This window comes from Pocillopora damicornis, chromosome 7 (genome assembly GCF_964200805.1).
Source record: "Pocillopora damicornis chromosome 7, jaPocDami1.2, whole genome shotgun sequence".
NCBI classification, from domain to species: domain Eukaryota; kingdom Metazoa; phylum Cnidaria; class Anthozoa; order Scleractinia; family Pocilloporidae; genus Pocillopora; species Pocillopora damicornis.
Window position 1 is genome coordinate 951,158 of NC_142676.1, and position 23,468 is coordinate 974,625.

The 23,468-nt window shown below is 37.8% G+C and overlaps 1 protein-coding gene across 2 annotated transcripts; it reads left to right on the forward strand.

Moving 5' to 3' along the window:
- Positions 1 to 989: 989 nt before the first annotated feature.
- LOC113681426 (sodium channel protein 1 brain) lies at positions 990 to 23,369 on the forward strand. Of its 2 annotated transcripts, XM_089211196.1 has the most exons (24): positions 990 to 1,321; positions 5,033 to 5,275; positions 10,703 to 10,830; positions 11,180 to 11,260; positions 11,379 to 11,507; positions 11,856 to 11,950; positions 12,233 to 12,427; positions 12,877 to 12,937; positions 13,156 to 13,300; positions 13,903 to 14,037; positions 14,634 to 15,140; positions 15,224 to 15,412; positions 16,044 to 16,385; positions 16,759 to 16,957; positions 17,442 to 17,728; positions 18,003 to 18,176; positions 18,654 to 18,764; positions 19,140 to 19,403; positions 19,585 to 19,638; positions 20,114 to 20,251; positions 20,683 to 20,796; positions 20,982 to 21,120; positions 21,378 to 21,509; positions 21,978 to 23,369. In XM_089211196.1, the coding sequence occupies exons 1-24, from the start codon at positions 1,301 to 1,303 to the stop codon at positions 23,246 to 23,248; spliced, it is 5,154 nt and encodes a 1,717-aa protein (XP_089067322.1). In that variant the 5' UTR covers positions 990 to 1,300; the 3' UTR covers positions 23,249 to 23,369. The 2 variants fall into 2 exon arrangements, with proteins under 2 accessions (XP_089067322.1, XP_089067323.1); XM_089211197.1 differs by lacking the exons at positions 990 to 1,321; positions 5,033 to 5,275 and adding an exon at positions 8,309 to 8,500.
- Positions 23,370 to 23,468: the final 99 nt, after the last annotated feature.

The following is a 23,468-nucleotide window of genomic DNA, read 5'->3' on the forward strand; positions in this document are numbered from 1 at the left end:
CTCATATTCTCTTATAAAGTGACAACTTTTAATCCTTTCTTTTTAATGAATACTTTTTCTTTCCCTGGTCGGGAAAATAGATTCAAGTAGACTGTAGGTCTTAAAGTTTTTTAGTTGATTGAGTATATCGAAATTCATCAGCGCAGGAGTTTTTGTAATTAACTGTTGCGATTGCATTTGCTGGTTCAAATTTCATTCGATTCGAAACAAAAATTAGTGCAATTTTCAAATAATTAGATTTAGAAAAACAAAAACAATCAAACAATTGGTCCAGGCGTAAGTTTGGGTTTATCATGATATGGGATGCACACGGGAAGTTTGGGGACTGTTGAAAAGTGAGCAAATAATACTCAAGTCGTTACCGATAGCCCTCAAACTTATTGATTGCTCTCCAAACTTTTCAAGTGCGTACCTCTCGACGAAAGCACAGCTGATATATGAACCCTTTGTTTTCTGACATTTCAACGTTGTAGCTTAGAAGTTCCCTCTGCTACACGCCTCACTGGTACAGACTCGTCGTTAGCAAGCACAATGTGAGTATGAAGCACCCTCGCGCAAGGGAATTTAATTAAAGGGATTTACAAGCTATGTTGAAATTTTTGATATTTAACACATTAAAAAAGTCATGATTCGCTATTTTCAGATGCTCACATTGGCCGCTCGTCTCAGAATTCGCCCACGCTGTCACTTTTAAGACTCTTTTTTTCTATTATATTTCAAATGATTGTTAACTTGTTACCAGTCAGCTAAGCATCTGGTGTCAAATCTCTATGGCCTATGATTCGCAATTAGCCGGAAAAAAATGCGCCGTAATATTGACTGGAAGCTGTTCGTATTGAGACGTAATTAGTTCTTAATTTGGTCCTTACAAGAACCAGTCCGTTGTAAGCGGAAAGATCAGTAATTGTTTTTATGCCCTCTTGGGATCTGTATTTGCATGTTCACTTTGTTTTGAACTTTCAGTTGAAAGGACAAGTTCTTGCTATGTCATGCAAATAAGTTCCTAAGCGAAGTTTTGTTGATTTGGTTTCTTAGCAGTAATTTTTCCCATCAGCTTCGTTAACTTTGCATGTGGCGCTAACGTCGATACCAATTATTTCAAGAAAGAATTCAAAAATAGGTTAACATGTTAGAAATGGTTTGAATTTTTCGCCTGGAAACAAAACCAGTCACTGGTTCATGCTGTGGATCGCTTTTTCTGGTAACTGGTGAAAAAAAGATGTTGAAATTCCGGTCGAGGAAAAAGGTACACTTCGTTCCATTTGCCTGTGACAGGTGAGGACAAGAAAACACGAAAAACATGAAGGAAGCGAACGCGAGGGTAAGACACCATTGAAGGACTTAACTTTGCGAAACGATTAACTTTGATTGTGATTAACTACGAAACAGTCTTCTTTGAAAATTTCATGTGTTCGGGGTTCTAATGTCGTTAATTCTCATCTGAACAAAGCCGTTCGAAGCTAAATATTGTAAATAGAAAGCTTAATTTAACAGCACGGATTTCAAGGCTCTCTTTGTTAGATAAACATTCACACAGGGTAAATTTATCAGTATCATGGAAACAGAGCGTTCGCAGGTTCTATGAAATTTAATTATGTCTTGATACCCGTTTAAACAGAAACTTTTAGAGCTTACTTAACATGCATCTTTGTAATTTCTATGACTGTAATCCTCGAAAGCAAACTACTTTCAAGAAATCCAGTTAAATGTTGTTCAAGGTATTCGAAGTTACCCTTTTTAACGGCAAATTAAATTTATATTTACGTCGATAGTTCAAAGCCAAAATCTTAACAATGAGTTATGAGAGCTCTGAATCTCATAAAAGGTATCGTTTGAAACACATACTGGAAAACCCTCGGAACCGAGTAATAAATTTTGGAGAAATAGTACACTTTGAACTGTTCTAATTTACCACTTTACTTGTAACTACCTCATCGTAATCGATTATCGTCCATTATTCTTTCATAATAGATGCATTTGATGCAAAAAAGCTTTTTTATTTAACCGCTTAACTGCAGTTGAAAGTTGGAAAGGTTTTGTGAAAACTCATGAACATTGGCGGTCAGTGTTTGAAGGCCTTAAATAACAATTCCTTTCACTTAGCTCCGATCTGAAATAAGGAACGGGCACATACTCATAACATTACTCAACCAACAACAGTCTGAAATTAAACTATAAATATTCACCGTCGAATTTCAATTTAAATTCAACGAGCTTGTCAGCTGTAAAAAATAGTTTCCGATGTGCTGAGAAAAAAAACCTGTTAGCACGTTTTGCTTTGTTCCCTAAAAAGGGCATTTAACTGAGCAATGGATGTATTGTTGCAACATATCGTTTTTGGCTCAATGTTCCGTCTGAGGAAATTTTCTAGTCTTAAAAGAGTAAGTAAAGATTGAGGTATATTTACAAAGTATTTCTGTTTTGGGAATATTCTTAAGTAGCACATGCAAACAATTACCAGACTCTGAGTCTCATTATTATCCTATTTATCTGAGTGTGAAATTGTTCACAAACAAATAACCAATTCACAGACCGGCAAAATTAAAATTTTTATTTTCCTCACATGATTTGGCCATGTTGTAATTGTCATCTGTAAGAATTCTGCCAGCTTTCGTGGGTCAAATTAAATGTATGGTATTTGATTAAGCTCTGAATTGTTCAGAAAGGAGCGAAGTTTGGAAGTCTGTGACAAGCTCACCCCGTTTGAAATAATGGAGAAGAATTTGTTTTTAAATTATTGAAATGAAGGTGCAACCTTAAAATTTTGGAATGAGAAATTGAAGACTGATGAGAAGTCTGTTTCTCATGGCAAGGTTTCGTTTCAGTTTCACTGACAAAGAGCTCTGTATAGTTTAGAACACATTTGACACCTTAATTCAATGCAGTACTCACGGCGAGTAAAGTTCTCACACAGCGGGTCTTGATGTTGTGAAGTTACCGCAAGAACAAGACATGACATGACACGGCATTTAAGGCTGCAAACTTTCATCGCCCAAGTTTGCATTCGTTCTCAGCGCCAAATAAAAGTTTGGCAAGCTAAGCATCAACAAGTAATATTTCCGTGTCTATCATAACAACAAACACAATTAATGGCATATTTAAGAGGAAAAAAGTGTGTGGAGTGACGGCAACCCAATTAACTTTCTTCGACTACTAATCCAGAGACGTATAACCCTAAGACTATACACTATAACTGCGTTATAGTGTATGTACGTTGCTTTCTGGTAAGAGCACAGAAGCGAGTTGTGTTACGACCCGTGTGTCTTGCAAAATGAAGCTTTAATCTTCTGATTTGTCTCTTACGAAATCTGATTAAACATTCTCCATCCTTAACCGACCTTGTCAGCCTGACAAGGTCGGTTAAGGATGGAGAATTTACCACAAGAAACTGAGTTTCTTCTGGTAAATTCTCGCCTAGTTTATAATTGTTTACTCCAGCAAATAATCCTTAGAAGGATTCTCTCCGTAATGATTCTCCGTAATATGCATGACTGCGTTCAATGAGTACTCACTATATATATATATATATATATATATATATATATATATATATATACACATATATATATTATGTTTTGCCGGAATAAACTGACCCATTACAATTGATTAAAGATGTGAGCGGGCAACGCGGTAATATATTATTGACCCTGGGGATGCAAGGGGATGATTTACGACATGAACGTTATTTTCGTCTATTGAGGCATACTCAGATCGGATTGGTTTGTTGCAACCTTTCCCAGAGGATAAAAATCGAAGGCCAGACGCCAATGGCATATGAAAAATTTACCCGAACATAATCTCGAAAAGTCGAAAAGACTGCCAAGCACATTTATAAGTGTTCTATGGTTCTCTCTGTCTAAATATATTGGCTCACGTTCGTAACAAAACAAACCCTCTGAAGACGTTTTGTTGTTCTCTATGTATCAATGCGGTAGGAACAAAAAGCTGAAATTAATGAAGTTCTTCGCTTATTTTAACGACGTTTGTGTTCCAAAATCGAACAGACGCACAACAAATTAAAAATTGTTTGTTGTTATAGACAGGCAAAGTAATATGACTTAACTCGCACTCTGGTCTTGTAACGCTCAACTGCTGCCAGATTTGTTCCAGTTCTCGCTTTCTTAAACTCCCCACGAAAACTTTTAAATCCTTGCCACTGTTGTTCTTGTCTGCCAACAGCTCGTGCTAACCTTTTTTCTTGGTTTTCCTCTCGCTCAGTGCCAAATTTTTTTGTAAACTTATTCGAAACTGTGTTGCCATGTCCAAAACAAAGAAAATAATTTTTTTCGTCAGTTACATGTCTGTCAATATCAAAAGTAACAACACATCACAGAGAACGTATATTCTGTTTGTTGCAAGAGAAAATAATTGAACCCATTTTTATCTCTTGATCCCTCATGGTTTATTGATGATGAAATACATTCATGTATATACATGCACATGCACATACTCAATTGCATAACTTCACCTTGAGGGTTCTCAGTTAAAAATTGAAAAAAATGGTCAAGACTATTCACACTATATAAATGATGAGCATGACATCGCATTTAAAAATTGTTCGGAGGTTAAAGCGATCCGTGTCTCCAGTTTCCTTTGGAAAGGTATTTTAAATCTTTGGCACAGTTGTGACCTTGCACATTGGTAACTCGAGGTTATTCATTTTTTTCCCCTGGTTTTTTTTGTCAGGTGTATTATAAAAAAGGCTCGCAACACAAAAGCGCATCGATTTACTGAGAGCTCAGCAGTGAGTGTGTACATTGTGGTTAACCTGTTTCAGGCGTTCAGTTAGCAAAGCGAGGCGCGATAGACGCGGACGAGTGAAATTACAAGGAACTAGATCCAAGCCTCCCTCGTTCTCGCTCGGTCGCCACTACCGCGCCGTTTTCTATTTCGCTGCGTTTTATCAACTGGACGCCTGACAAAGGTTACGGTGTTTTTGTAATCAAGACATGCAGACATAGAAAGAAACTTTAGATAAATAAGCTAGAACTTTCTCAGATTCAGAATTAATAAACGATTTCTACTTTCACAGCAACAGAACGATAATGTCACACAACTGAAGCAGCACACCGCAGGAGCCGCAAGACTATCACAAGCCAGTGTAATAAGCTATGCAAGCCAGTTCAGCCGGGCGGCCCGGCGAAGTAGCGACACGAGTAGTGATGATGGAAAACCTGTCAGAGATTTCTTTAAGAATATAATGCAGAAACTGTGTCCTGAGCGGCCCAGATATTTCAACCGACCTCTGGCAGACAAACATGACTGTAATGATGAGGTGAGGTTAAAGAAACTTAATTTGACTTTACATTGAAGTAAAATAATGGAAAGTTAAGGCTTCTCAAGACAAGTTATTGCGTGCGCGATGTCATTTCCCCTAGAACTATAAGTGAAACTAACCCTTACCTCTAGCAGTTTAACAGACCTTCATAATGATGAAGCGGGTTTTGTGCGGAAGTCTCGTTCACATCGAGGAACTAATTGTTTTTCCTTCGGGATATCTTAGTAGTAAATCGTTAAATTTATAAAGTTAGTCTTAGGTCACTTCGGCCGACAGATGATAAAGCACAGTTATATTTGAACTATACGTGCGGAGATCGGTGAATAATTCACTCTATCTATGTTCTACCAGATTAGTTTAAGTCGTCGAGGTGTTTTGGTCATTAAGGGAGTTTAATCTCTCAAAAGCATTTAATGACTTGTAATTCAAACCATGTCTTTATTCTTGGTTTACTGGATCGTACTAATGTTACGAGAATAATCTGGTCGAAAAGGAGAGATGTCATGAGCAATGGTTCAATGCCAAACGCCACACAACTTCTGTATCTATTGCTATTGTTTACAAAACATAGCATCGTTTACACTTTCCATTGTGATTCTAAGTGCCTGTTTTCAAGCATCCTTAAAGGAAAAATGTATCCTTAGTCGGACTGCTTTGAAAAACCAATTATGATAAGTATGAAAGTTTTTTAGAGTCGTCATTCACTTAGCAATAAGTTTAAGTACTTCGGGGAATCATGTCTTTTGATAGAAACTTTCTCAGTCTTCCGGTCTTTCCAACCGTTACGTTGGGGATAATTTTATAAACAAGACTAAGCGCGCTACAAGTCTGAAAGGAAAGAAATTCTTTGACAAATCTGTAAGCTCTTGTTCGGAGAGACAAAAAATTAGTCGTAGAAGCGAGCTGCGGTTCTCTTATACAACAGTGGCACAAGTAAAGGGTAATAGAATTTTACAAAACAAGCAGCTTTCACTCCGGCATGTTGTTGATCATTCATAATTTATCATCAAAGTGAATGAATTCTGTAATCTGTTTTCCTCACAAAATTCAAGTGTTTTCTTGATACTTTTTCTCAATTCAAATGTTTAGTCTACACGCTACAATAGATTTTCTCTGCCAGTCTCTAGAAGTAAACCAGTACCAGAATGTAACGGACTCCCCAAGCAAGCTTGCCAGGAGATTGTTTTTTTTTCCCATAATTTCTAATGCTAGATACTGATAAGGGGATTAAAAATCGGAAATTTAAAAAATGAAGAATTTTTTTCAAGCAGAGGCATTTTGATTACGTGATATTTACAAAGATAGTGAACAACCTCTGATTGGACGATTTATAGCAGGTGAATTTGGAGGATATTGGCTATGACATCGACAAAGGGATGTGGCTCGAATATGAGCAGACGAAAATAACTGCCAAGGAGACCATCTCGCGTACAGTTTGATCTCGTTAAAAGCTGGTATATTGCTGGAAACCTTTAAAGTGATATTCAGTTTGGTTAATATGAACGTAGCCTTCACGTGAGCTTGCTCTGTATCTACCAGGTCGCGTCGCGTCGCGTCACGTCCTTGACAGGCAAACCGTAAGAGTCAGAGGTCATTGAGTGGTGTGGGAGTGAAATGACTTACACAGAGCACGTTTATCCCTTTAACTCCCAAGATCTGATTGTTAATTCTCCCCTCCAGCTGCTAAACATTCCTTATAAATTGGTTATGAGAACTTGGTGCTGGATCAAGATAGCAGCTTCTACCTGATAAGTTTGAATATTCTTATTACCTGTTTGCTGATTAATGTATGGATATTATAGGGAGAAGTTTCATGTTGATCTCTTCCGGGAGTTAAAGGGTTAATTAAAAGATGTGAACCTGACGAAACCGGATCGCGGGCTCTAACAACACCTAACTGCGTTACAAACTATTTAGGAGGCCGTTATATTTCCCTCTTGTTAATTCTTACTGCTGATATAGATTTTTTTAGGCTTAGACATTCTGATTTTCCTAAAATATGGTTGCCTAAATTGCCTAAATTATGGATGCCCTTCGGATTCATTCATCATTTGTCTTAAGAAGAATGCTTTCTTGATTTTTCATTTCTGAGCATCTGTCTATTTCAGTAACGCCGATAAAAGCTTCAAATTTTGAAGCTTTTCCGTTTCCAGCTCCATCTTGCAAAAATCACTAATATTGAGACCGGTTGTCTGATATTCAGATAGAGATAGACAACAACGAGATGTAAAAAAAAACTTTATTGCTAAGAGATGGAAAATAAACTAAAAAAAAAAAGGAAAAACGATTTCCATTCTCCATTTTTCATGATTTACGTCAGACTAAACAAGCTTCAGTTTTATCTCTACTCCATTTTTGTGGGTTCTTAGTCTATCGGCACTTTAAAATCATTTGAATTTTTTTGTTTTCATGATTTCCTCAAAATAGAAAAGCTGAGTTTCATGCAGGCCCGTTTACGCCACTTTATTTATTTTATGCAGTTCAGCTAAGTATAAGCTTCTCGGCCGTTCTTTGTGAATGTCTTAGTTGCTGCAATCAAATCGGTTACTGTAGTGAGACGAAAACCACCAAACAGCCACCTCCTCGCCAAACAAAGCATGTTAGTGTTAATGCATTTAATGCGAACAAGATTTGTATATCACAAACCATTTCTCTTTTCTTTGTTCGAGGTACGAGGCATACTGTGTTACCGTGGCAACTCCAATGGTTGCTGTCGTTCATTCTCTAAAAGCTTTTCACGAAGACGTAATCGAATGAAAAAAAAAAAAATCTTTTGAAGAAAACCGCACGATAACAGGATTTCCTTAGAATTTTGTTCTAAAGGGAGGATGAAAAGTGCCCGCAGCTTTTTTACAGGCTTCTCTCCAACTGTAGATGTTAATTGTTACGCAATAACTGCAGAGGAAAAAAATCCGTTTTCTGCAACGTAGCTGTATAGCTTGCTCCTCATTGGCTTGTCAGGAATATTCAATTATTCAGGTTCCCACACGCAAAACCTCAAACTTTTGTCTTCGCATAAGCTATAAAACGAGTGGACACCTGGTCACTGAGATGAAATGTTTGATCTCTTTAGACGTCTATACTCTTTTGCATTAAGCTTCTGATTCCGGAGATGAATTCATCTTCCGCTCTTGTTATGACAACGTTTTATTAACTACACCATACATGGATGCTCTTAGTAAAACCTGGGTGGACTTTCTTGATAAGTTTAACTCTTCAGAGGTAGGCTCATAATACATTACGACTAAATCTTGCGTTACTTTTCTGTGAACATAAATAATTCTTGATTGTGATAAAGATTCGGCAATGATATTTCCATTTTCGCACGTGGGTCTAAGTTGATATGATAAACGACTTACAAGACGTCTGGCCACCGTTGAAAGGTACTCGAAGTTAGAGAGGTGAAATCTTGAGTATTCAGAGGCGAATTCTTACAAAGATTTCGTCAAATTTCGGATGCGTATTTTAAAAATTATATTATTGCACCAAATGTACCCGTTTGCTACCGCTTACACAGCTTAAAACTGTAATTTTGAAATGATTATGTGGTCTTTGTACAAATTAAAAGTAAATCCATGATCAACAACCTCTATGGGGCCTAATTGGCAAAATATAATTCACGGAACATCTTAAAATTCTTCATTGGATATATGTACAATGACAACTATTAAACAATGCAGACTGACGCTTTTCCGAAATCGTCTCGTTTGTTGATTCGTATTCGCCGGTTACTTCAAAGAACAACAAACGTGTTTTTTTTCTTAAATGATTTCAAATAAGCTATATATGCCAACACTTTAACTGCATGTAATTTTGACTCAAATATATTCCATTTTTAAGCCGTAATTGGGATGTTTTGTATTTACCTGAAAAAATACAAAATAAGAAGTCACGCTGGGTTTTGTTAAGATCATCAGACGGCCTTGAGGAGGAAGAATTACTTCCTTTGAGCGTTGTTCCTTATCTAAGAACGTATTGGATTTTGAAAACACTTTAAGTGCTTTACCATCTGTCGAGGATATTTTTTAGATGCGTGTATCAAGAATCTATTGTTTGCCACTGAGAAAGATTACTCTAACATAACATTTTGTCCCAGTCATTTCGAAGCATTGGAAATTAGTGAAAGACTAACTGAAAAGAAGTGCAGACGGCTCAAACTAACTTGATCATTTTCAAATCAATTTTAAGTCATCCATTCTCACGGTGCAGTCGTGGAGGTGAAATAATAGAATACTGCCACTACTATTGAAACATGCTGTCGACATGTTTGAAGAGCGTTCGTGCCTCCGGTCTTAATTTTGAGTACTTATACATGTATGTACAAAATTTACTTTCATTTAATGTTTTCCTAAAAATCTCCCTTCCGATTTTCGGTATCTATCCAAACACCGCCTCAAATCGTGTAAAGATGTTGCGAAGCAGCTGCCGAAAACCTTTATCATTGTGTCAGCGAATTTAACGAATTTCACTTGTTTAATAATGTAACGATATCGAAAAAATTCCGCCTGTTGTCAACGTTTCACTAATTGAAAACGAAATCGACAAAGAACACTGGAGTGTTCTCGTTCTTTGGCTCCGTGTGTGTGCGGCGCGCGGTCGTTTGATTTGCAAATACGATTGAATACTATTATAAATGTATATGTGACGTTTATGGTCAGTTGATTTGCGGTTAGGAAGCCAGATTGGCTCTGTCTTGCAGAATAATTTTTCATATTAAATTCCTATCGCTTATAAAATGGCCTTAAAATTTTCCGTGCTCCGTCGAAGATCACGCCTTAAGTTTTCAATGCAATTTTTTTTTTGGATAATGTCGAGGCATTGTCCAGCTGGAAAGTGATAGCGCACATACGTATTTACCTGAGGATGTTATCTCAATGTTATAGCAACTTTCGTACCTAATTTGAAATTGAATCTATAGCAACTGCTAGAGGGGAGATTTTCGAACCATATCTAGAAGCTAACGACGGGTTAGTCCAGAAAAACTACTGGAAATTATACACACGTGCTGTGCGGATCTTTAGTGAATCGAGCTACACTACCGAGTTCGCCAGTATCAAATTCAAATGTACACCAGAATACATCCAGAATACTGCCCTAGGTTTGCATTTATCAAACATTTATTTAAGTGACTTTTGTGAATTATTGAAACGGCTTGGAGAAGATAAAAGATAGCATCTTTTTACGAGTCGCCAGAAAAACCGCTGAGCGTCTGCTTGATGGCGACAAAATTCTTAAGTTATTTTCACTTGAAAAATTCGATTTATTGCAAGTCTCGTTGCCGGCGAAATTTTGGATTTAAACGAGTTGAAATACCTTCCGATAAATAAGTCGTCTAGAAGTTTCACCCGTTTGCCCACAGGAATAAAACTTATGAAACCCTAACTAAAAAATAAACTGTTGTTAATCTTATGTTTTATTTTTCAGACGTTTATTGTAATTACGAGTCGCTTTGGAACACCCCATGTCCACAGACTTAACAAAGCCAAGTCCATGTACATATTTGGTCAAAATCATCCTGTGAGGAAGTTTTCACTGTACATAACTACAAATCAGTATCCTTTTTTATTTTAACAGATGCGAAGACTTTGACTCGATCTACATCATACTTTGTAGTTCTCTTCCGGTGCCTTTCAAGAGGACCGTGTACTCATTTCGCGATCATCTTCCGGTTATCGAACCTCAGGCTATCAATTAATGCGTTTTTTTTTTTTGTGCGATTCTTATGTGATATAAAACTACTGAGCATAAACCTTTTCAAGCTTGGAAATAATCTGCCAATAGAGCTTTATACCTGCGGGTATTTAGCAACAGAAGAAGCATGTAACCACGGTTATATACTTCTGCTGTCAGTTGACGTTACCGCCGAAGACTTGCTGCAATGATTTCCTTAACACTTCTCTGATATTTTGAATTTTTTGTCCTTTTGACTATTTTAGTAAACTGTGTTTTTCTAGCACTGACAAATCCACCGGAGGAGCCTGAGTAAGTATTATTTTTCAACAATCTTCTTTGGGTATATCTGATTACTTTGAGATTCTCCCAGCGAGGATTGTTGCATATTTTTTTATTGTTAACGGCTCGTCTCTTCTTTTTTCACTAGATATGTTTTTGCAGCTATTTATACCATTGAAATGATTTTGAAAATAATTTCTAAAGGATTTGCGCTTCACAAATATGCTTACTTACGAGACCCTTGGAATTGGTTAGATTTTGTGGTTGTGATTTTAGGGTAAGTAGCTTCAATTATCTCGACAGTGGCTCTGTTCCTTATTATTCATCATTTTAGTTTCTGAGTAATTAACGACTGCTTTGGTTTTGGTTTCTTACGCTCCTTGATTGGTCTAGAAATTTGCACACCGGAATCAGAAGTTGTAATTACGAGCTCATTCGGGTTTTCTGTTTTCAAGGAGTTTCCATGGTATCAGTTAAGACCCGACTGAATAACGTTTATAGTTGTTATGGTTTGTCGTTGATCCTTCCTTGCTTTGGTACTACGAAACTTGGCCAAACTTAGTCGAACATAGCTCATATAACATAAAATTAATGTTAACTAATTGAGATCATTATCTTTCTTTAGGTATGTAACACTCGCTCCTGGCGTGCTGGCAAATCTGTCAGGGATTAGGACGTTTCGCGTTTTTAGAGCCTTGCGGACAATTTCAGCCGTGAAAGGTACGATGTATATAAGTTTTAAATGAACCAGGAGTTGATGAAGAGAAATGTGTTTAAATAAATGTTGTAAAGCAAACGTTCTGACCGCCCTATAGCTTGTTTTAAAGTTGCTGTTTTAAAAGGCGTAGCTGAGGAAAAACTTAAGTCGTATACACAAGCATGGGCAGCCAATGTTTTTTTTTTAATATTCAAGGAAGTTATGGAGGTTGCTGACAAAGGCTTTGCTTAAATTCTCTAGCAGATGACTTAGTCTCTAACAATTCATACTTTTCATTTTTGCAGGGCTAAAAATGATGGTAAACACCCTCCTGGTTTCAATGAAGATGCTATGGGATGTACTCATTCTCACTATGTTCTTCATTTGCATTTACGCACTTGTCGGAATGCAAGTGTTTGTGGGTGTACTAAGAAATAAATGCGCGGAGCCTGTGCCTGAAAATCTTCAAATTTCGTACAAGGATTACGCATCCAACTCAAGTGAGTACGTCATGTAGTTATAACTTAATGTCGCATACAGGATAAATAAGGTCAATCAGTAATCATAAAACAAACTGAACTATATAACTAATTGGTTATTTATTTATATGAAACAAATCAAGAGAGGATCCTCGTTTAAACAAATGGATTCCACGTTACCATGCGTCTGTTCTGTAACAGTAGATCGCAGAAAATGTCAAAAGATAGTAAGTATAGCATTGGTACGCTTGGCTGCGCCTCGGGTGTTACGATTTTGTTCCCACCACAGTTTGACATTATCAGTGATTTATTATGGGACAAACGCACAACACATGGAAATCGCTTGCAAGAACAGAAGTTAGACTTTGTCTTGTTAAACGAAATGGTTTGTATAAGTTATTAGGCTCATATCTTAACAAATCCTTGTTCAAATAAAATCCTTTGGTCATATTTACATGTTGCGCCCGTAGATGTGTGGATACTTGATCCCGATGGACAGCCTATCGTTTGCGGAAATATTTCTGGTGCGATGTAAGTGAATATATTCTTCATTTCATATGTGTTGAAACGAGCTGATCGTCCTATCAAATTTTTGGGGGAATCAAAGAGAGATACGAAGCAGTGACATAGTGTGCTAAATGATATGGGAACCAAACTCAAGAAGTGTCTTGTCCCTAATATACAATGCATATAAATATGTCAACTCCTGGAGAGAAAAATTATATTTCTTCACTACTTTTCTCCGACAGGCACTGCGCGGCCAATCAGAGCTGTCTTTCTCACGCAGGCGCAAATCCAAACTATGGATACACCAGCTTTGATCACTTCGGCTGGGCCATTATGACGTCATTTCAACTTGTTACCTTAGACTTCTGGGAAAATGTGTACAATAATGTGAGTGATATAAGTTTCTGAAATCTTACGACACACTGCGTAACAAATGATTCACGTCAGTTAGTTGCATGCGAAAGTCAGTCAACCTGATTGGCAGACAGTCGGAGAGTCAGCGAGTCAGAAAGTCCTTGTGATAGACAAACTCAGTGGCAAACAGACACTTGGAAAGAAGCCGGGCAGTTAATCAATCAAGCTGATTAAAAGACAGGCAGACGATCAGACAAGTATTCAGACTATCAGCGTTATAAGCCACACAATTCAATTAATTACTTCGAAACTGGCAGACAGAGAGTTGGTCAAACACTTAGCCCGCGTGGCTGGCAGACATTCGGAAATTCGTATTTTTATTATGAAAGAAAGTCAGACAGACGGACAAAATTTTACGTACAATTTAAACTGCATTTTTATCTTTTCAATGAATATTATCTAACATTAATGCAACTAAGTACGATAACTAAATGAAAATATTAAAAACAATAATAGTGATAATGATAATCGCAATAACGTAGTGTTGCCTTCTTTCATTCTGTTGCATTTGTTTGGTTTGTTATGCTCAAGTCACGAGTGGTATTAACAGCTGAACATCTCTGTCTTTTCATCAGATCCTATTTGCCATGGGTCCCTGGTCTTTAATTTATTTCCTAAGCATTGTGTTGTTTGGCCGATTTTATCTCATCAATCTTGTTCTTGCTGTAGTGGCTGCATCTTATGAAAATGAAGTGCAAAACTCTCGACAGGTAAATCATAAAATTTTCCGGCGAAACAGTGAAATCTGGTGTTTTAATGCAATCAGCGAAACCAGGAGCATTTGACTGACTGGCAAATTTAGGTGCGAAGTAGGACCAAAACAAATTTTTAGAAAACGTTCTTCTGGTCTCTCCTCAAATGGATCAAATATCATATCTTACTCGACGCTTGCCGATGAGGATTAGGCCTCAAACTTCTGTTCTCTATTAGCAAGTGGCTCTGCGTTTTTATTAGAGAAAAAAACTGTTTGAATATATAATTTCACATTTAGGCAAAACCACCGACATCATTGCTTCTGATTGGTTAGGTAATAAATCTCCGCTTGTTCTTAAGCCGCAATACAGGGTAATTTAGATGCTTCTAAGTTATATGCTTCCTGCTAAACTCAAAACACGAATCAACCATATGAGTATTCGTACGATTTAGTTCCGTAGTTCCATAGCCCTGAATATAAGTTTGTCTATGAGACACAGCAATTAGTTTTCAAACGGGAAGCAGACGGACAGAAATTATTTTTTTCGTATGGTGCTGGGCAGTGACGTCATACTCATCCTCCTAAGTAACATTCTGTTCTCTTATTTCTCAGGATAATGACAGCTTACGTCTCCAGCAGAAACAACAAGGCTCTTCTTTCTCACTGCGCAGCCGTAGAAGCATTATGAGTCTCGTTTACGGAGAACAAGATGTGGTCCTGGACGAGTCAATTCACCGAGCCATGTTCGATGTGGCAGCTTATGATAAAACTCATGACTCGTTGGCTCTGACGCAGGCAGAATCTGCATCAGTTTTCCAAATAAATCAAAGTGAAAGAGACTCAAAGCAAACAAAAGTTATGAATAAAACTCCAGAGAATAACAATTCCGGTGAGAGTCATGTTAAACCTCTTAAAAAGTGCTGCTCTTGCTGCGGAACTGGAATCTTGTTGAAGTGTGGTTTCTGGAGACCGTTCCGGAAACACGTAAAGCGGATCGTGGAACATAAAATGTTTGAGGCTGGTATCATCATCATTATTCTGATCAACACGCTGTTTATGTCCCTACAATATCATGGAATGAACGAGGATTTGGCATTAGCAGTTGATATTGTTAATCTGGTGAGTATGCAAGCAGTCCAACTTTAAAAGCGCGAACATTCTTAAGAATGTAGATGTTAAACTGAGGGATTCTTGTTTCACAGGTTTGCACCTTCATATTTTTGATGGAGATGATTCTGAAGTTGATCGCTCTCAAGCCAAGTGGTTACATCAAAAGCCGGTGGAATATTTTTGATGGAGTTGTTGTTATAATTAGTCTCATAGATACGGTATTAACTTTGTCAAACCTCATCGACAACACAGGAACAAGTGTTCTAAGGTCTTTCAGATTGGTAAGTACCGGCTCAAAAAATGAAAATTTGAACAGTTAGGGGGTTTTTCTTATGATTCTATTGACTCACGACACAACTGGATGTTGTCATTTAGTCAAGTGGGAAATTTTATCCCGGTTCGCGCGCTGAGATTCCAGACCGCTCGGTTAACTAGATGTAATAGTTTGAGACCCAGATCAAAACCAAAGTATGAAATTTTTGAAATTTTTTAAAAGCGGAGAGTGGTGAAGTGAGGTCTCAAAAAGTGAACCAAGTCCGTTGGTTTCGATCATACAAGGAAGCACTCAGCCTTGGACTTAACCTTGATACAGTCTCCTTCTTCAAAAGGGCAAGAAATAAAATTCTCGTTCCTTGATGTTACGCAGTCGAATAAGCTCTAGGAAACAGATTGTTAGGCTCAATAACATTTTTTTAAAATCCATATTTAAGTTTGGAGGCTTAAATTTAAAGAAGTTTGTCAAAAGAAGCAAAATATATCAGTTTCCTTCAGCTGATAATGTTTACTTGAGAATCGCGTCCAACAGGATAAAGCAAAACTTTTTTTTTTTCGTAGCGCGCGTTTGCCTCACAATATTTAAATCTTTCTGAAACCAATAAATAATAGTGTTTTTCTTTATCTTGAATCTTGTAGGTCCGCATTCTAAAGCTCGCTAAATCCTGGAGTACGATGTCCAGTCTCTTAGCCACCATAGGTCAAAGTCTGGGAGCTCTTGCCAATCTGTCCGTCATATTAGCCATCATCATTTATATCTTCGCTGTGGTCGGAATGCAGTTATTTGGTTCATCTTACACAGCGGATAAATTCGATGGTGAAGTCCCTCGGTGGAGATTTACAGATTTCTGGCATTCGTTTCTGTTAATATTTCGGATTATTTGCGGGGAGTGGATTGAGCCTCTATGGGACTGCATGAGAGCTGCAGGACCCGCTTCTATCATACTCTTCATACCAGCTTTTCTTTTAGGACACTTTATTGTGAGTAAATTAATTACGGCAAGGTCACATGTCTCCATGCGCAATGAAAGAAAGGACATGTTATCATGTAAACGGAAATGAAATACGGGAATCCGATCTTTTGCGGTTAAGGTGTTCAAAAATCGTTATCCGAGGGTCTTTTACAAACAATTCTAAACATGGACATTTTAAAACTGCTAAATGCTGTGAGGTCGAACTTCCCAATGCGTTTTACTCTTTGATGATGTATCGATGAAATTCAGAACCTTTTTTTCTGACACATTAATTCTCCTAGAAGCTCTGTTTTGTTCTCACACTCTAAAAGGTCGTGTTATTCTTTCCATAAGTTTGACAAATTGCTTTTTAAGATCGATAACAGTGCATTTTATTTCAGATCCTTAATCTTTTCTTGGCACTGCTACTGAGTTCGTTTGCTGGCCAAGCCTCGCTGTCTTCCGCTCGAGGAAACAAAAAGAACCGTATCTTAGGTCGGCTGAGGAAAGTTGTAATTGCATCCAACTTTATAAAAAGGATGAAATCCAAGGTGTGGCCCGCTCCGAACAAAGACACACAAACAGATGAGGTGATAGAAAGTAAGTGAACTTAAACAACCAAACTATTACACTACTCTTCACGTGAACTCAATTTATAATGAAGAAAGAATGTGCTTTCTCTCTTTATTCGACAACCGAACCTAAAACCGACCATCTTTTTTGTTCTGTTACTCTCAAGACGCTTTCAACATTGTTGATTTTATAAGTATGCGGAACGTTCATCACATATGAACATTTTCCATGGCCTGCTTCATCAACGAACTCACTGTGGTTCAGTTGGTAAAACGTCCCAACGCGAAATTCGGGGGTCTAAGACTTGATTTTTCGTCGAGGACTCAGATGTATTGACTAGCTATTGCTTTTAATGATTTAAGGAACAGGGAGTTGATTGCGATAGATAAAAAGTGCTGACGAATTTTGCATGGGAGTAAAGCTGTGTTCCGACGAAGGGTTTCTGCTCAGAACGTCAGCCTTTCAAAATTTGGTTTCATTTTATATTTACACCAAAAAAATTGTCTTTTAGTCGGTAACGGCCATGCAGAAGCAATTAGTCCAGCATCGAGGAAAGCTTCTTGTGTGACAAGCCCGAATGATCCGCCATCAAGACGAGTGTGTTGTTGTTCGCTGAACATTCGGGAATACGAAGTCGACAGCTGTTTTCCGACGATACACGGCTGCTGCACGAAGTTTGATGAGACAACTTGTCAGGTGATTTGGATCTGGATTCGTTACAAGGTGAAATGCTTTGTGGAACACAAGTACTTTGAATGGTTCATAGTGTTTCTGATTGCAGCGAGCAGCATTGCATTGGTAAGTGAAATTTTTCCTATGCGAGACATAGAAACACTTACTTCTTTACTAAATAGCGATCAGATAATGTTAAAACAACGAATGGTTTAAAATTATGAACAAGTGATGATATATTGATAAACTCACAATGAGATTGGGAACACAAAAACAGTGTTTACGATATACTGCCTAGTAACTATAGTTCGAAGACGAAATTTGAATTAGAAAGACGAACCTTAAAGCCAATTACGTACCAAAGTTTTTCAATAATTATTGGTAAACATTTCTTTCGTAGGCTTTTGAGGATGTGCACTTAGACAGCAGACCGATATTAAAGGAAGTGTTGAGGGTCTTAAATATCTTCTTTGCTGTTGTGTTTGTGCTTGAATTTATCCTCAAACTCATCGGTCTCGGCTTCACCACATATTTCTCAAGTGCCTGGAACTGGCTTGACGTCGCGATTATTGTGGTAAGTAAATTTACCTTAGGATGAAAATTTCCAGGTGTAAAAACTGCGCTCAAAGGCAAATTCTAGGTCGGATCTATATCAGATCTTGCCATTTTTAATCTCTTGTTTCCGAGGTTAGAGGATCTAAATTTCATTCATTAGTTTCTTTCCAGCCCATCTCGTTCACTATTGCTCCGCTCTGTTCATCGAGAAAAGCTTTTCCTTTTAATAGGGCTGCTCTAAGACACATTTAAATAAAATTTATATTTGTCTTGTCATCGAAAGAGTTATCCAGCTCCCCCAGGCTATTTTGCTTAAGAAAGTTATACAGTATAGACTTCATCTCAGCTTTTGACGATCATCAAGTGGGTATCCATTTTGACTGATTTGCAGCACAGCAAAAAACAATCTCCTGCCCTCTCACGTCATTCTCATTCCTTCCTCGTTTATGTGATTAAATTTCCTTAATTTAACTTATCCGCTTAACTTTTCTTAAAGGTTTCTCTTATCGCTCTGTTTGGTAACGAGGAGGTCATGTCTATTCGGTCCTTGAGGACGTTAAGAGCTCTGCGGCCACTAAGGGCGATCTCTAGATTTGAAAGAATGAGGGTGAGTTATCTTATGTTTATACAATGTTTTTATTCAGACAAGTTTTACAATAACACGTTGGCCTTTTTATCTTAGTTCGAGCCTAGAAAAAGAGGTTCATTTTCAGAAGAGATCGCTCATTATTTCCCTTTCCGGGGAAATTTTTTTTCGAATGTTCTCGTTGATCGACAGATCTGGAATGTGTGAGCTAACCTTCCCGATGATCTCACTTGACCTTCTTGCTAATACTCTAATCCATGCGACAGTACAATGTCTTCAGTTCAGGAAAAAGACTAATGTATGATCTAAATTTGCTGCGCGTGTCGCAAAAATTAGAGGGAAACAGTTATCCCCATTTTGTTCATGTAACCAGCACGTATATATTTCGCTTCTCAGGTGGTTATCAGCTCTCTGTTTCACGCCATACCTGGGATTGCCAACGTTCTGCTGGTGTGCTTGGTATTCTGGCTGATATTCAGCATCATGGGGGTCAATCTTTTTGGCGGGAAATTCTACAAGTGTGTTGACGCGCGCGGCGTCAAATATGACGCTTCTGTTGTGCCAAATAAGACCGTATGCCTTCAGAGGGGAGACCGCTGGATTAACTCTAATGTCAACTTTGATAATTCTGGAAACGGATTCTTAGTCCTTCTTCAAGTAGTAAGCTGAATATTTTTTGTAAAATCGTTTAACAAAAGGATTTATTTGGTTGCATTTCTATGCGTTTTTCGGATTATTTCATTAATTGTGTGATGGTCTCTTGTGACGCGTGAATTTAGGTCGCTAAGACAGTTAGCCACGTCAGTTATAATTCTTGTAATTGTTCGTATCATATTTTCAGGCTACTTTTGAAGGATGGATGGAGATAATGGAGGACGCTATTGATGCCACTAAAGTAAGAAACATCGACTCTGTCTTGCCTCTGCTGGTTTACATCGACAGAATTAAACAGCACGCCACGTGATTTCTTTAAGTTATGACCGCATTCATTCAGTTTAAGAACAGCGTAATTAGACTGAAACAAGGCCGTAATCATATGTGCTTGCAAACCTTGTAAATTAACCGCTCCACCTACCGATATATTATCTCCTTGTTTTACAAGTTTTATTTTTCCATTGAAATGATACATTCACCCTTTTAACATAGCATGGACATGTTTTTCTTCACTTTAAGTGTCAATGCAGAAAACCGATAAGTGAGAATTGAAAACTGAAATCATTAGATAGGGAGTGTCATTTTGACAAGTCCGTAAATTCTCTTAAATTATATACTTGGAAATGCTCAGCAGTTGGAGAGGAGAATTGGGAATCTGATCTTAAGACTGACTTAAATTAAAGGGTTACTGGGTTACTATTATTCCTGGCTTGTAGGTAGATCAACAACCCGTGAGGGAAAACAACATGGCGGCATACTTGTATTTCATCGTTTTCATCATCTCTGGATCTTTTTTCATCTTAAATCTCTTCATCGGTGTCATTATTGACAACTTCAATCATCTCAAGCAACAGGTAAGTAAACTTCTATCTTATCAATGTACAAACCAGTAAAATAAGTTAACTTAACTCAAGCTTCATTGTTATGATTTGTATATTATTAGACTATATATGTCATTTAGCCGACTTGCTAAGATCCTAGACACTGAGAGAGAAAGGTCTTGTAGAAGATTTGATTTTTTTTTCATGTTCTACCAACAATACGCGACAAAACTGTTTTGAATAGGACCTTTGATGCACTAAACAACGTGAATGTTTTCTCCACGCTATAAACTGTTGCGGTGCAAAATGTTCCCATGTGCCCGCGTTCAAGAAAATAAACAGGCCACAAGAAAAGAAAACTCTCAGACATCGCAAGGTTTTTGTAACTGACTCTAAATGCTGAGGTGCCCTTACTATGCTTTCCATCAAGGTGAGAAACATATTTTTGATTTTGTTTTCCACAGATGGAGGTTTGTGGCTCTGTCCATATCTTTCTTACACCAAACCAGAGAAGCTGGATGAATGCGATAAAAAATGCTGCAGCTATAAAACCAAAGAAGAAAGTTGAAAGACCACAGGTAACGACAGAGAAAAGTTGGAATTTCTGCTGTTTGACTCAATACTTAACATTACATCTTCCTTGTCTGTGTTTATGTCGTAAAATGTGAAGGAAGAGGGGGGGGGGGGGGGTAACCCGCGATGGAGTAGCATCCCATCCAGTGACGAGTACCACTGACTCCTGTTAACAATTATGTTTTTGCAGAATCGCTATCAAGCAACGGTGTTTGATATGGTGGAAAATCGTAAGTTTGAGATCTTTATCATCCTGGTGATCACAGTGAACATGATAGTTATGATGGTGCAACACTATGGCCAGCCCCCACAAGTCACACGGGTGCTCGATATCCTTTGTCAAAAATAATCCTTATTAACTTTATAACTTATGAGTATTTTGCGACAAGGAGAATAGAGGCTGCACACTTTCAATAAAACACACTAATCGACCAATTAGCGTGCGAGAGGTTTCTTACTTATAGTTAGAAAAACCTGGCGGAATTTTTTTATAGCATGCAACTAATTATAAGTTAGTGAATCATATTTCTTAGCTGTAAATATACGATATTTTCCTTAATAAGAGACTGCCATGTGCGTCCATCACATATCTTCAATATCATTTTCACCTGTATTTTCATCATTGAGGCCCTGTTGCGAATCATTGCCCTACGATGGGGATATTTCCTACAGCGCTGGAATGTGTTTGACTTCGTCATTGTTTTACTCTCCATAGTGGGTAAGTAAATTATTGGTAACCTTTGATTTTTTTCAGTTACAGCACAGCTGCTCCTTTCGCAAGTGTCGACAAGCTGCAACTTTACAAGGGTCTCGTCATTCCGAGGAAATTTCATGATAAATTAAAAAAAACTGCACAGATTTGTGTGACTTGTGGTACCGATATTCGCTCAACGCGGTCTTTAAATAGGAATAATTTAATAACTTCGTCTCTCCGATACTTTCAGCCTCATTTGTCTCAAACCCTTTGTAACTCGTGTCCGAAAATCTTTTTCGCGATCAGGATTATTCTCTCTTCTAGAGATTATAAACAGTTTATAAGCTCTTGCTCTCTTATAATATTTTAGATTTTGTTAGCTGATTTGGAAAAAAGATATGTCCTTGTCGGTGTGCGCAGATTTTTTACGTCCCACTTTCGACCCGGAGTGTCACTATCTCATATATTTCTTCATTTGTCTTTATGATTCAGGTATAATAGTGGAGAGCTTAAACAAAACAGGAATCATCATAACACCCAATTTACTGCGCGTTGTTCGCGTATTCCGAGTTGGAAGACTACTACGCTTCTTTGAGAAAGCTAAGGGGATTCGTCGATTAATGTTTTCATTACTTGTTTCCTTGCCAGCTCTCTTCAATGTGGGTGCCATACTTTTTCTTATTGTGTTTATCTACGCCATTATTGGGATGTCATTCTTCGCGCATGTCAAGAAGACAGGAGCGTTAAATGAAGTGGTTAATTTTGAAACCTTTTTAAACTCGATGTTGTTGATTTTTCGTCTGATGACAGCAGCGGGCTGGAACGATGTTTTAGAGCCCTTAATGATAAAACCGCCCGACTGTGATCCAAATTATAAAGGACTTTCCAACGGAAACTGTGGAAATGGTTGGATTGCTGTTTGCTATTTTTCCAGCTTTATCGTAATTATTTTTTTAGTTCTTATTAACATGTATGTGGCGGTTGTATTGGAAAATTACAACAATGTCATGGAGCAGGAAAAGATAGGAATTACCGGAGAGGATGTAGACTTGTTTTATCAGCACTGGAAATTGTATGACCCCGATGGCACCCAGTATATTTATTACAAGGATCTTTCAGACTTTCTGCACACCTTAGGAGGAAACTTGAAGATTAAGAAGCCAAACAAGGCCGCATGCGCATTGCTGAACATACCGCTGTACGAAGACGACAAGATTTTCTGTCTGCACTTGTTGCAAGTTTTGGTAAAGAGAGTTGTAGCCGGATACGAAGATAGCAACTCCGAGGAGTTTAACATGGTCATGAAACGAATGGAAGAAAGATTTAAAACTAATTTTCCCGCTTCTAATGAGAACCGTCCAACCATCACGACAATGGACAAAAAGCGACAGATTGCGGCTGCGAGGATCATAACACGTGCTATCAGAAGATATCGAGAGAGGAAACGGAGAGAAGCTTTCGGACTAAGTCTTGGTGAGACAAAAAGTTCAGTAGATGTGGGAATGATCCCGCACTTAGGGGAAACAAAAAGCCGTGTAGCCGCCTTAGTTTTAACTGAGAAGAGACTGAGTGATTCTCTCCCCGACTTATGCAAAAGTTCTCGCCAGGCAGGCAGAGAAAACTACAAAGTAACTATAACAAGGACGCCTTCATTCGACAGAGCCGTTTTCAACAGAGAGGAGGTCTTGAGACAAGAAGCACATGTTAATGCTCCGCTAAAGAACGAAAAAGTATCGGAACAACCTAAAAGTTACGAAAAGTGAATACTGGCCATCCTGAAACCACTTCAAATTTGATAACTGTTTTTTAATTTAACTGCGTTTGATTTAAATATATCACAAGTTTTGTAAAGAATATTAAAGATGAAACTTCTTTCAAAGAAAACAATCGACAGCGTTACTTAACGTATCGGCTTAACTTTCTTTTCGAACGCGTTCATTTTTTCTGTTCCAGTGAAGCGTAAATAACTAGAATGAATTTTTT

Bases quoted from the DNA above. Each gene is read 5' to 3' on its own strand.
- LOC113681426 (XM_089211196.1), top strand. From the start codon at position 1,301: ATGAAGGAAGCGAACGCGAGG. The intron at 10,831-11,179 runs GTATCCTTTTTT...AACACTTCTCTG, and splicing joins CTGTACATAACTACAAATCA to ATATTTTGAATTTTTTGTCC. The intron at 20,252-20,682 runs GTAAGTAAACTT...TGTTTTCCACAG, and splicing joins TCAATCATCTCAAGCAACAG to ATGGAGGTTTGTGGCTCTGT.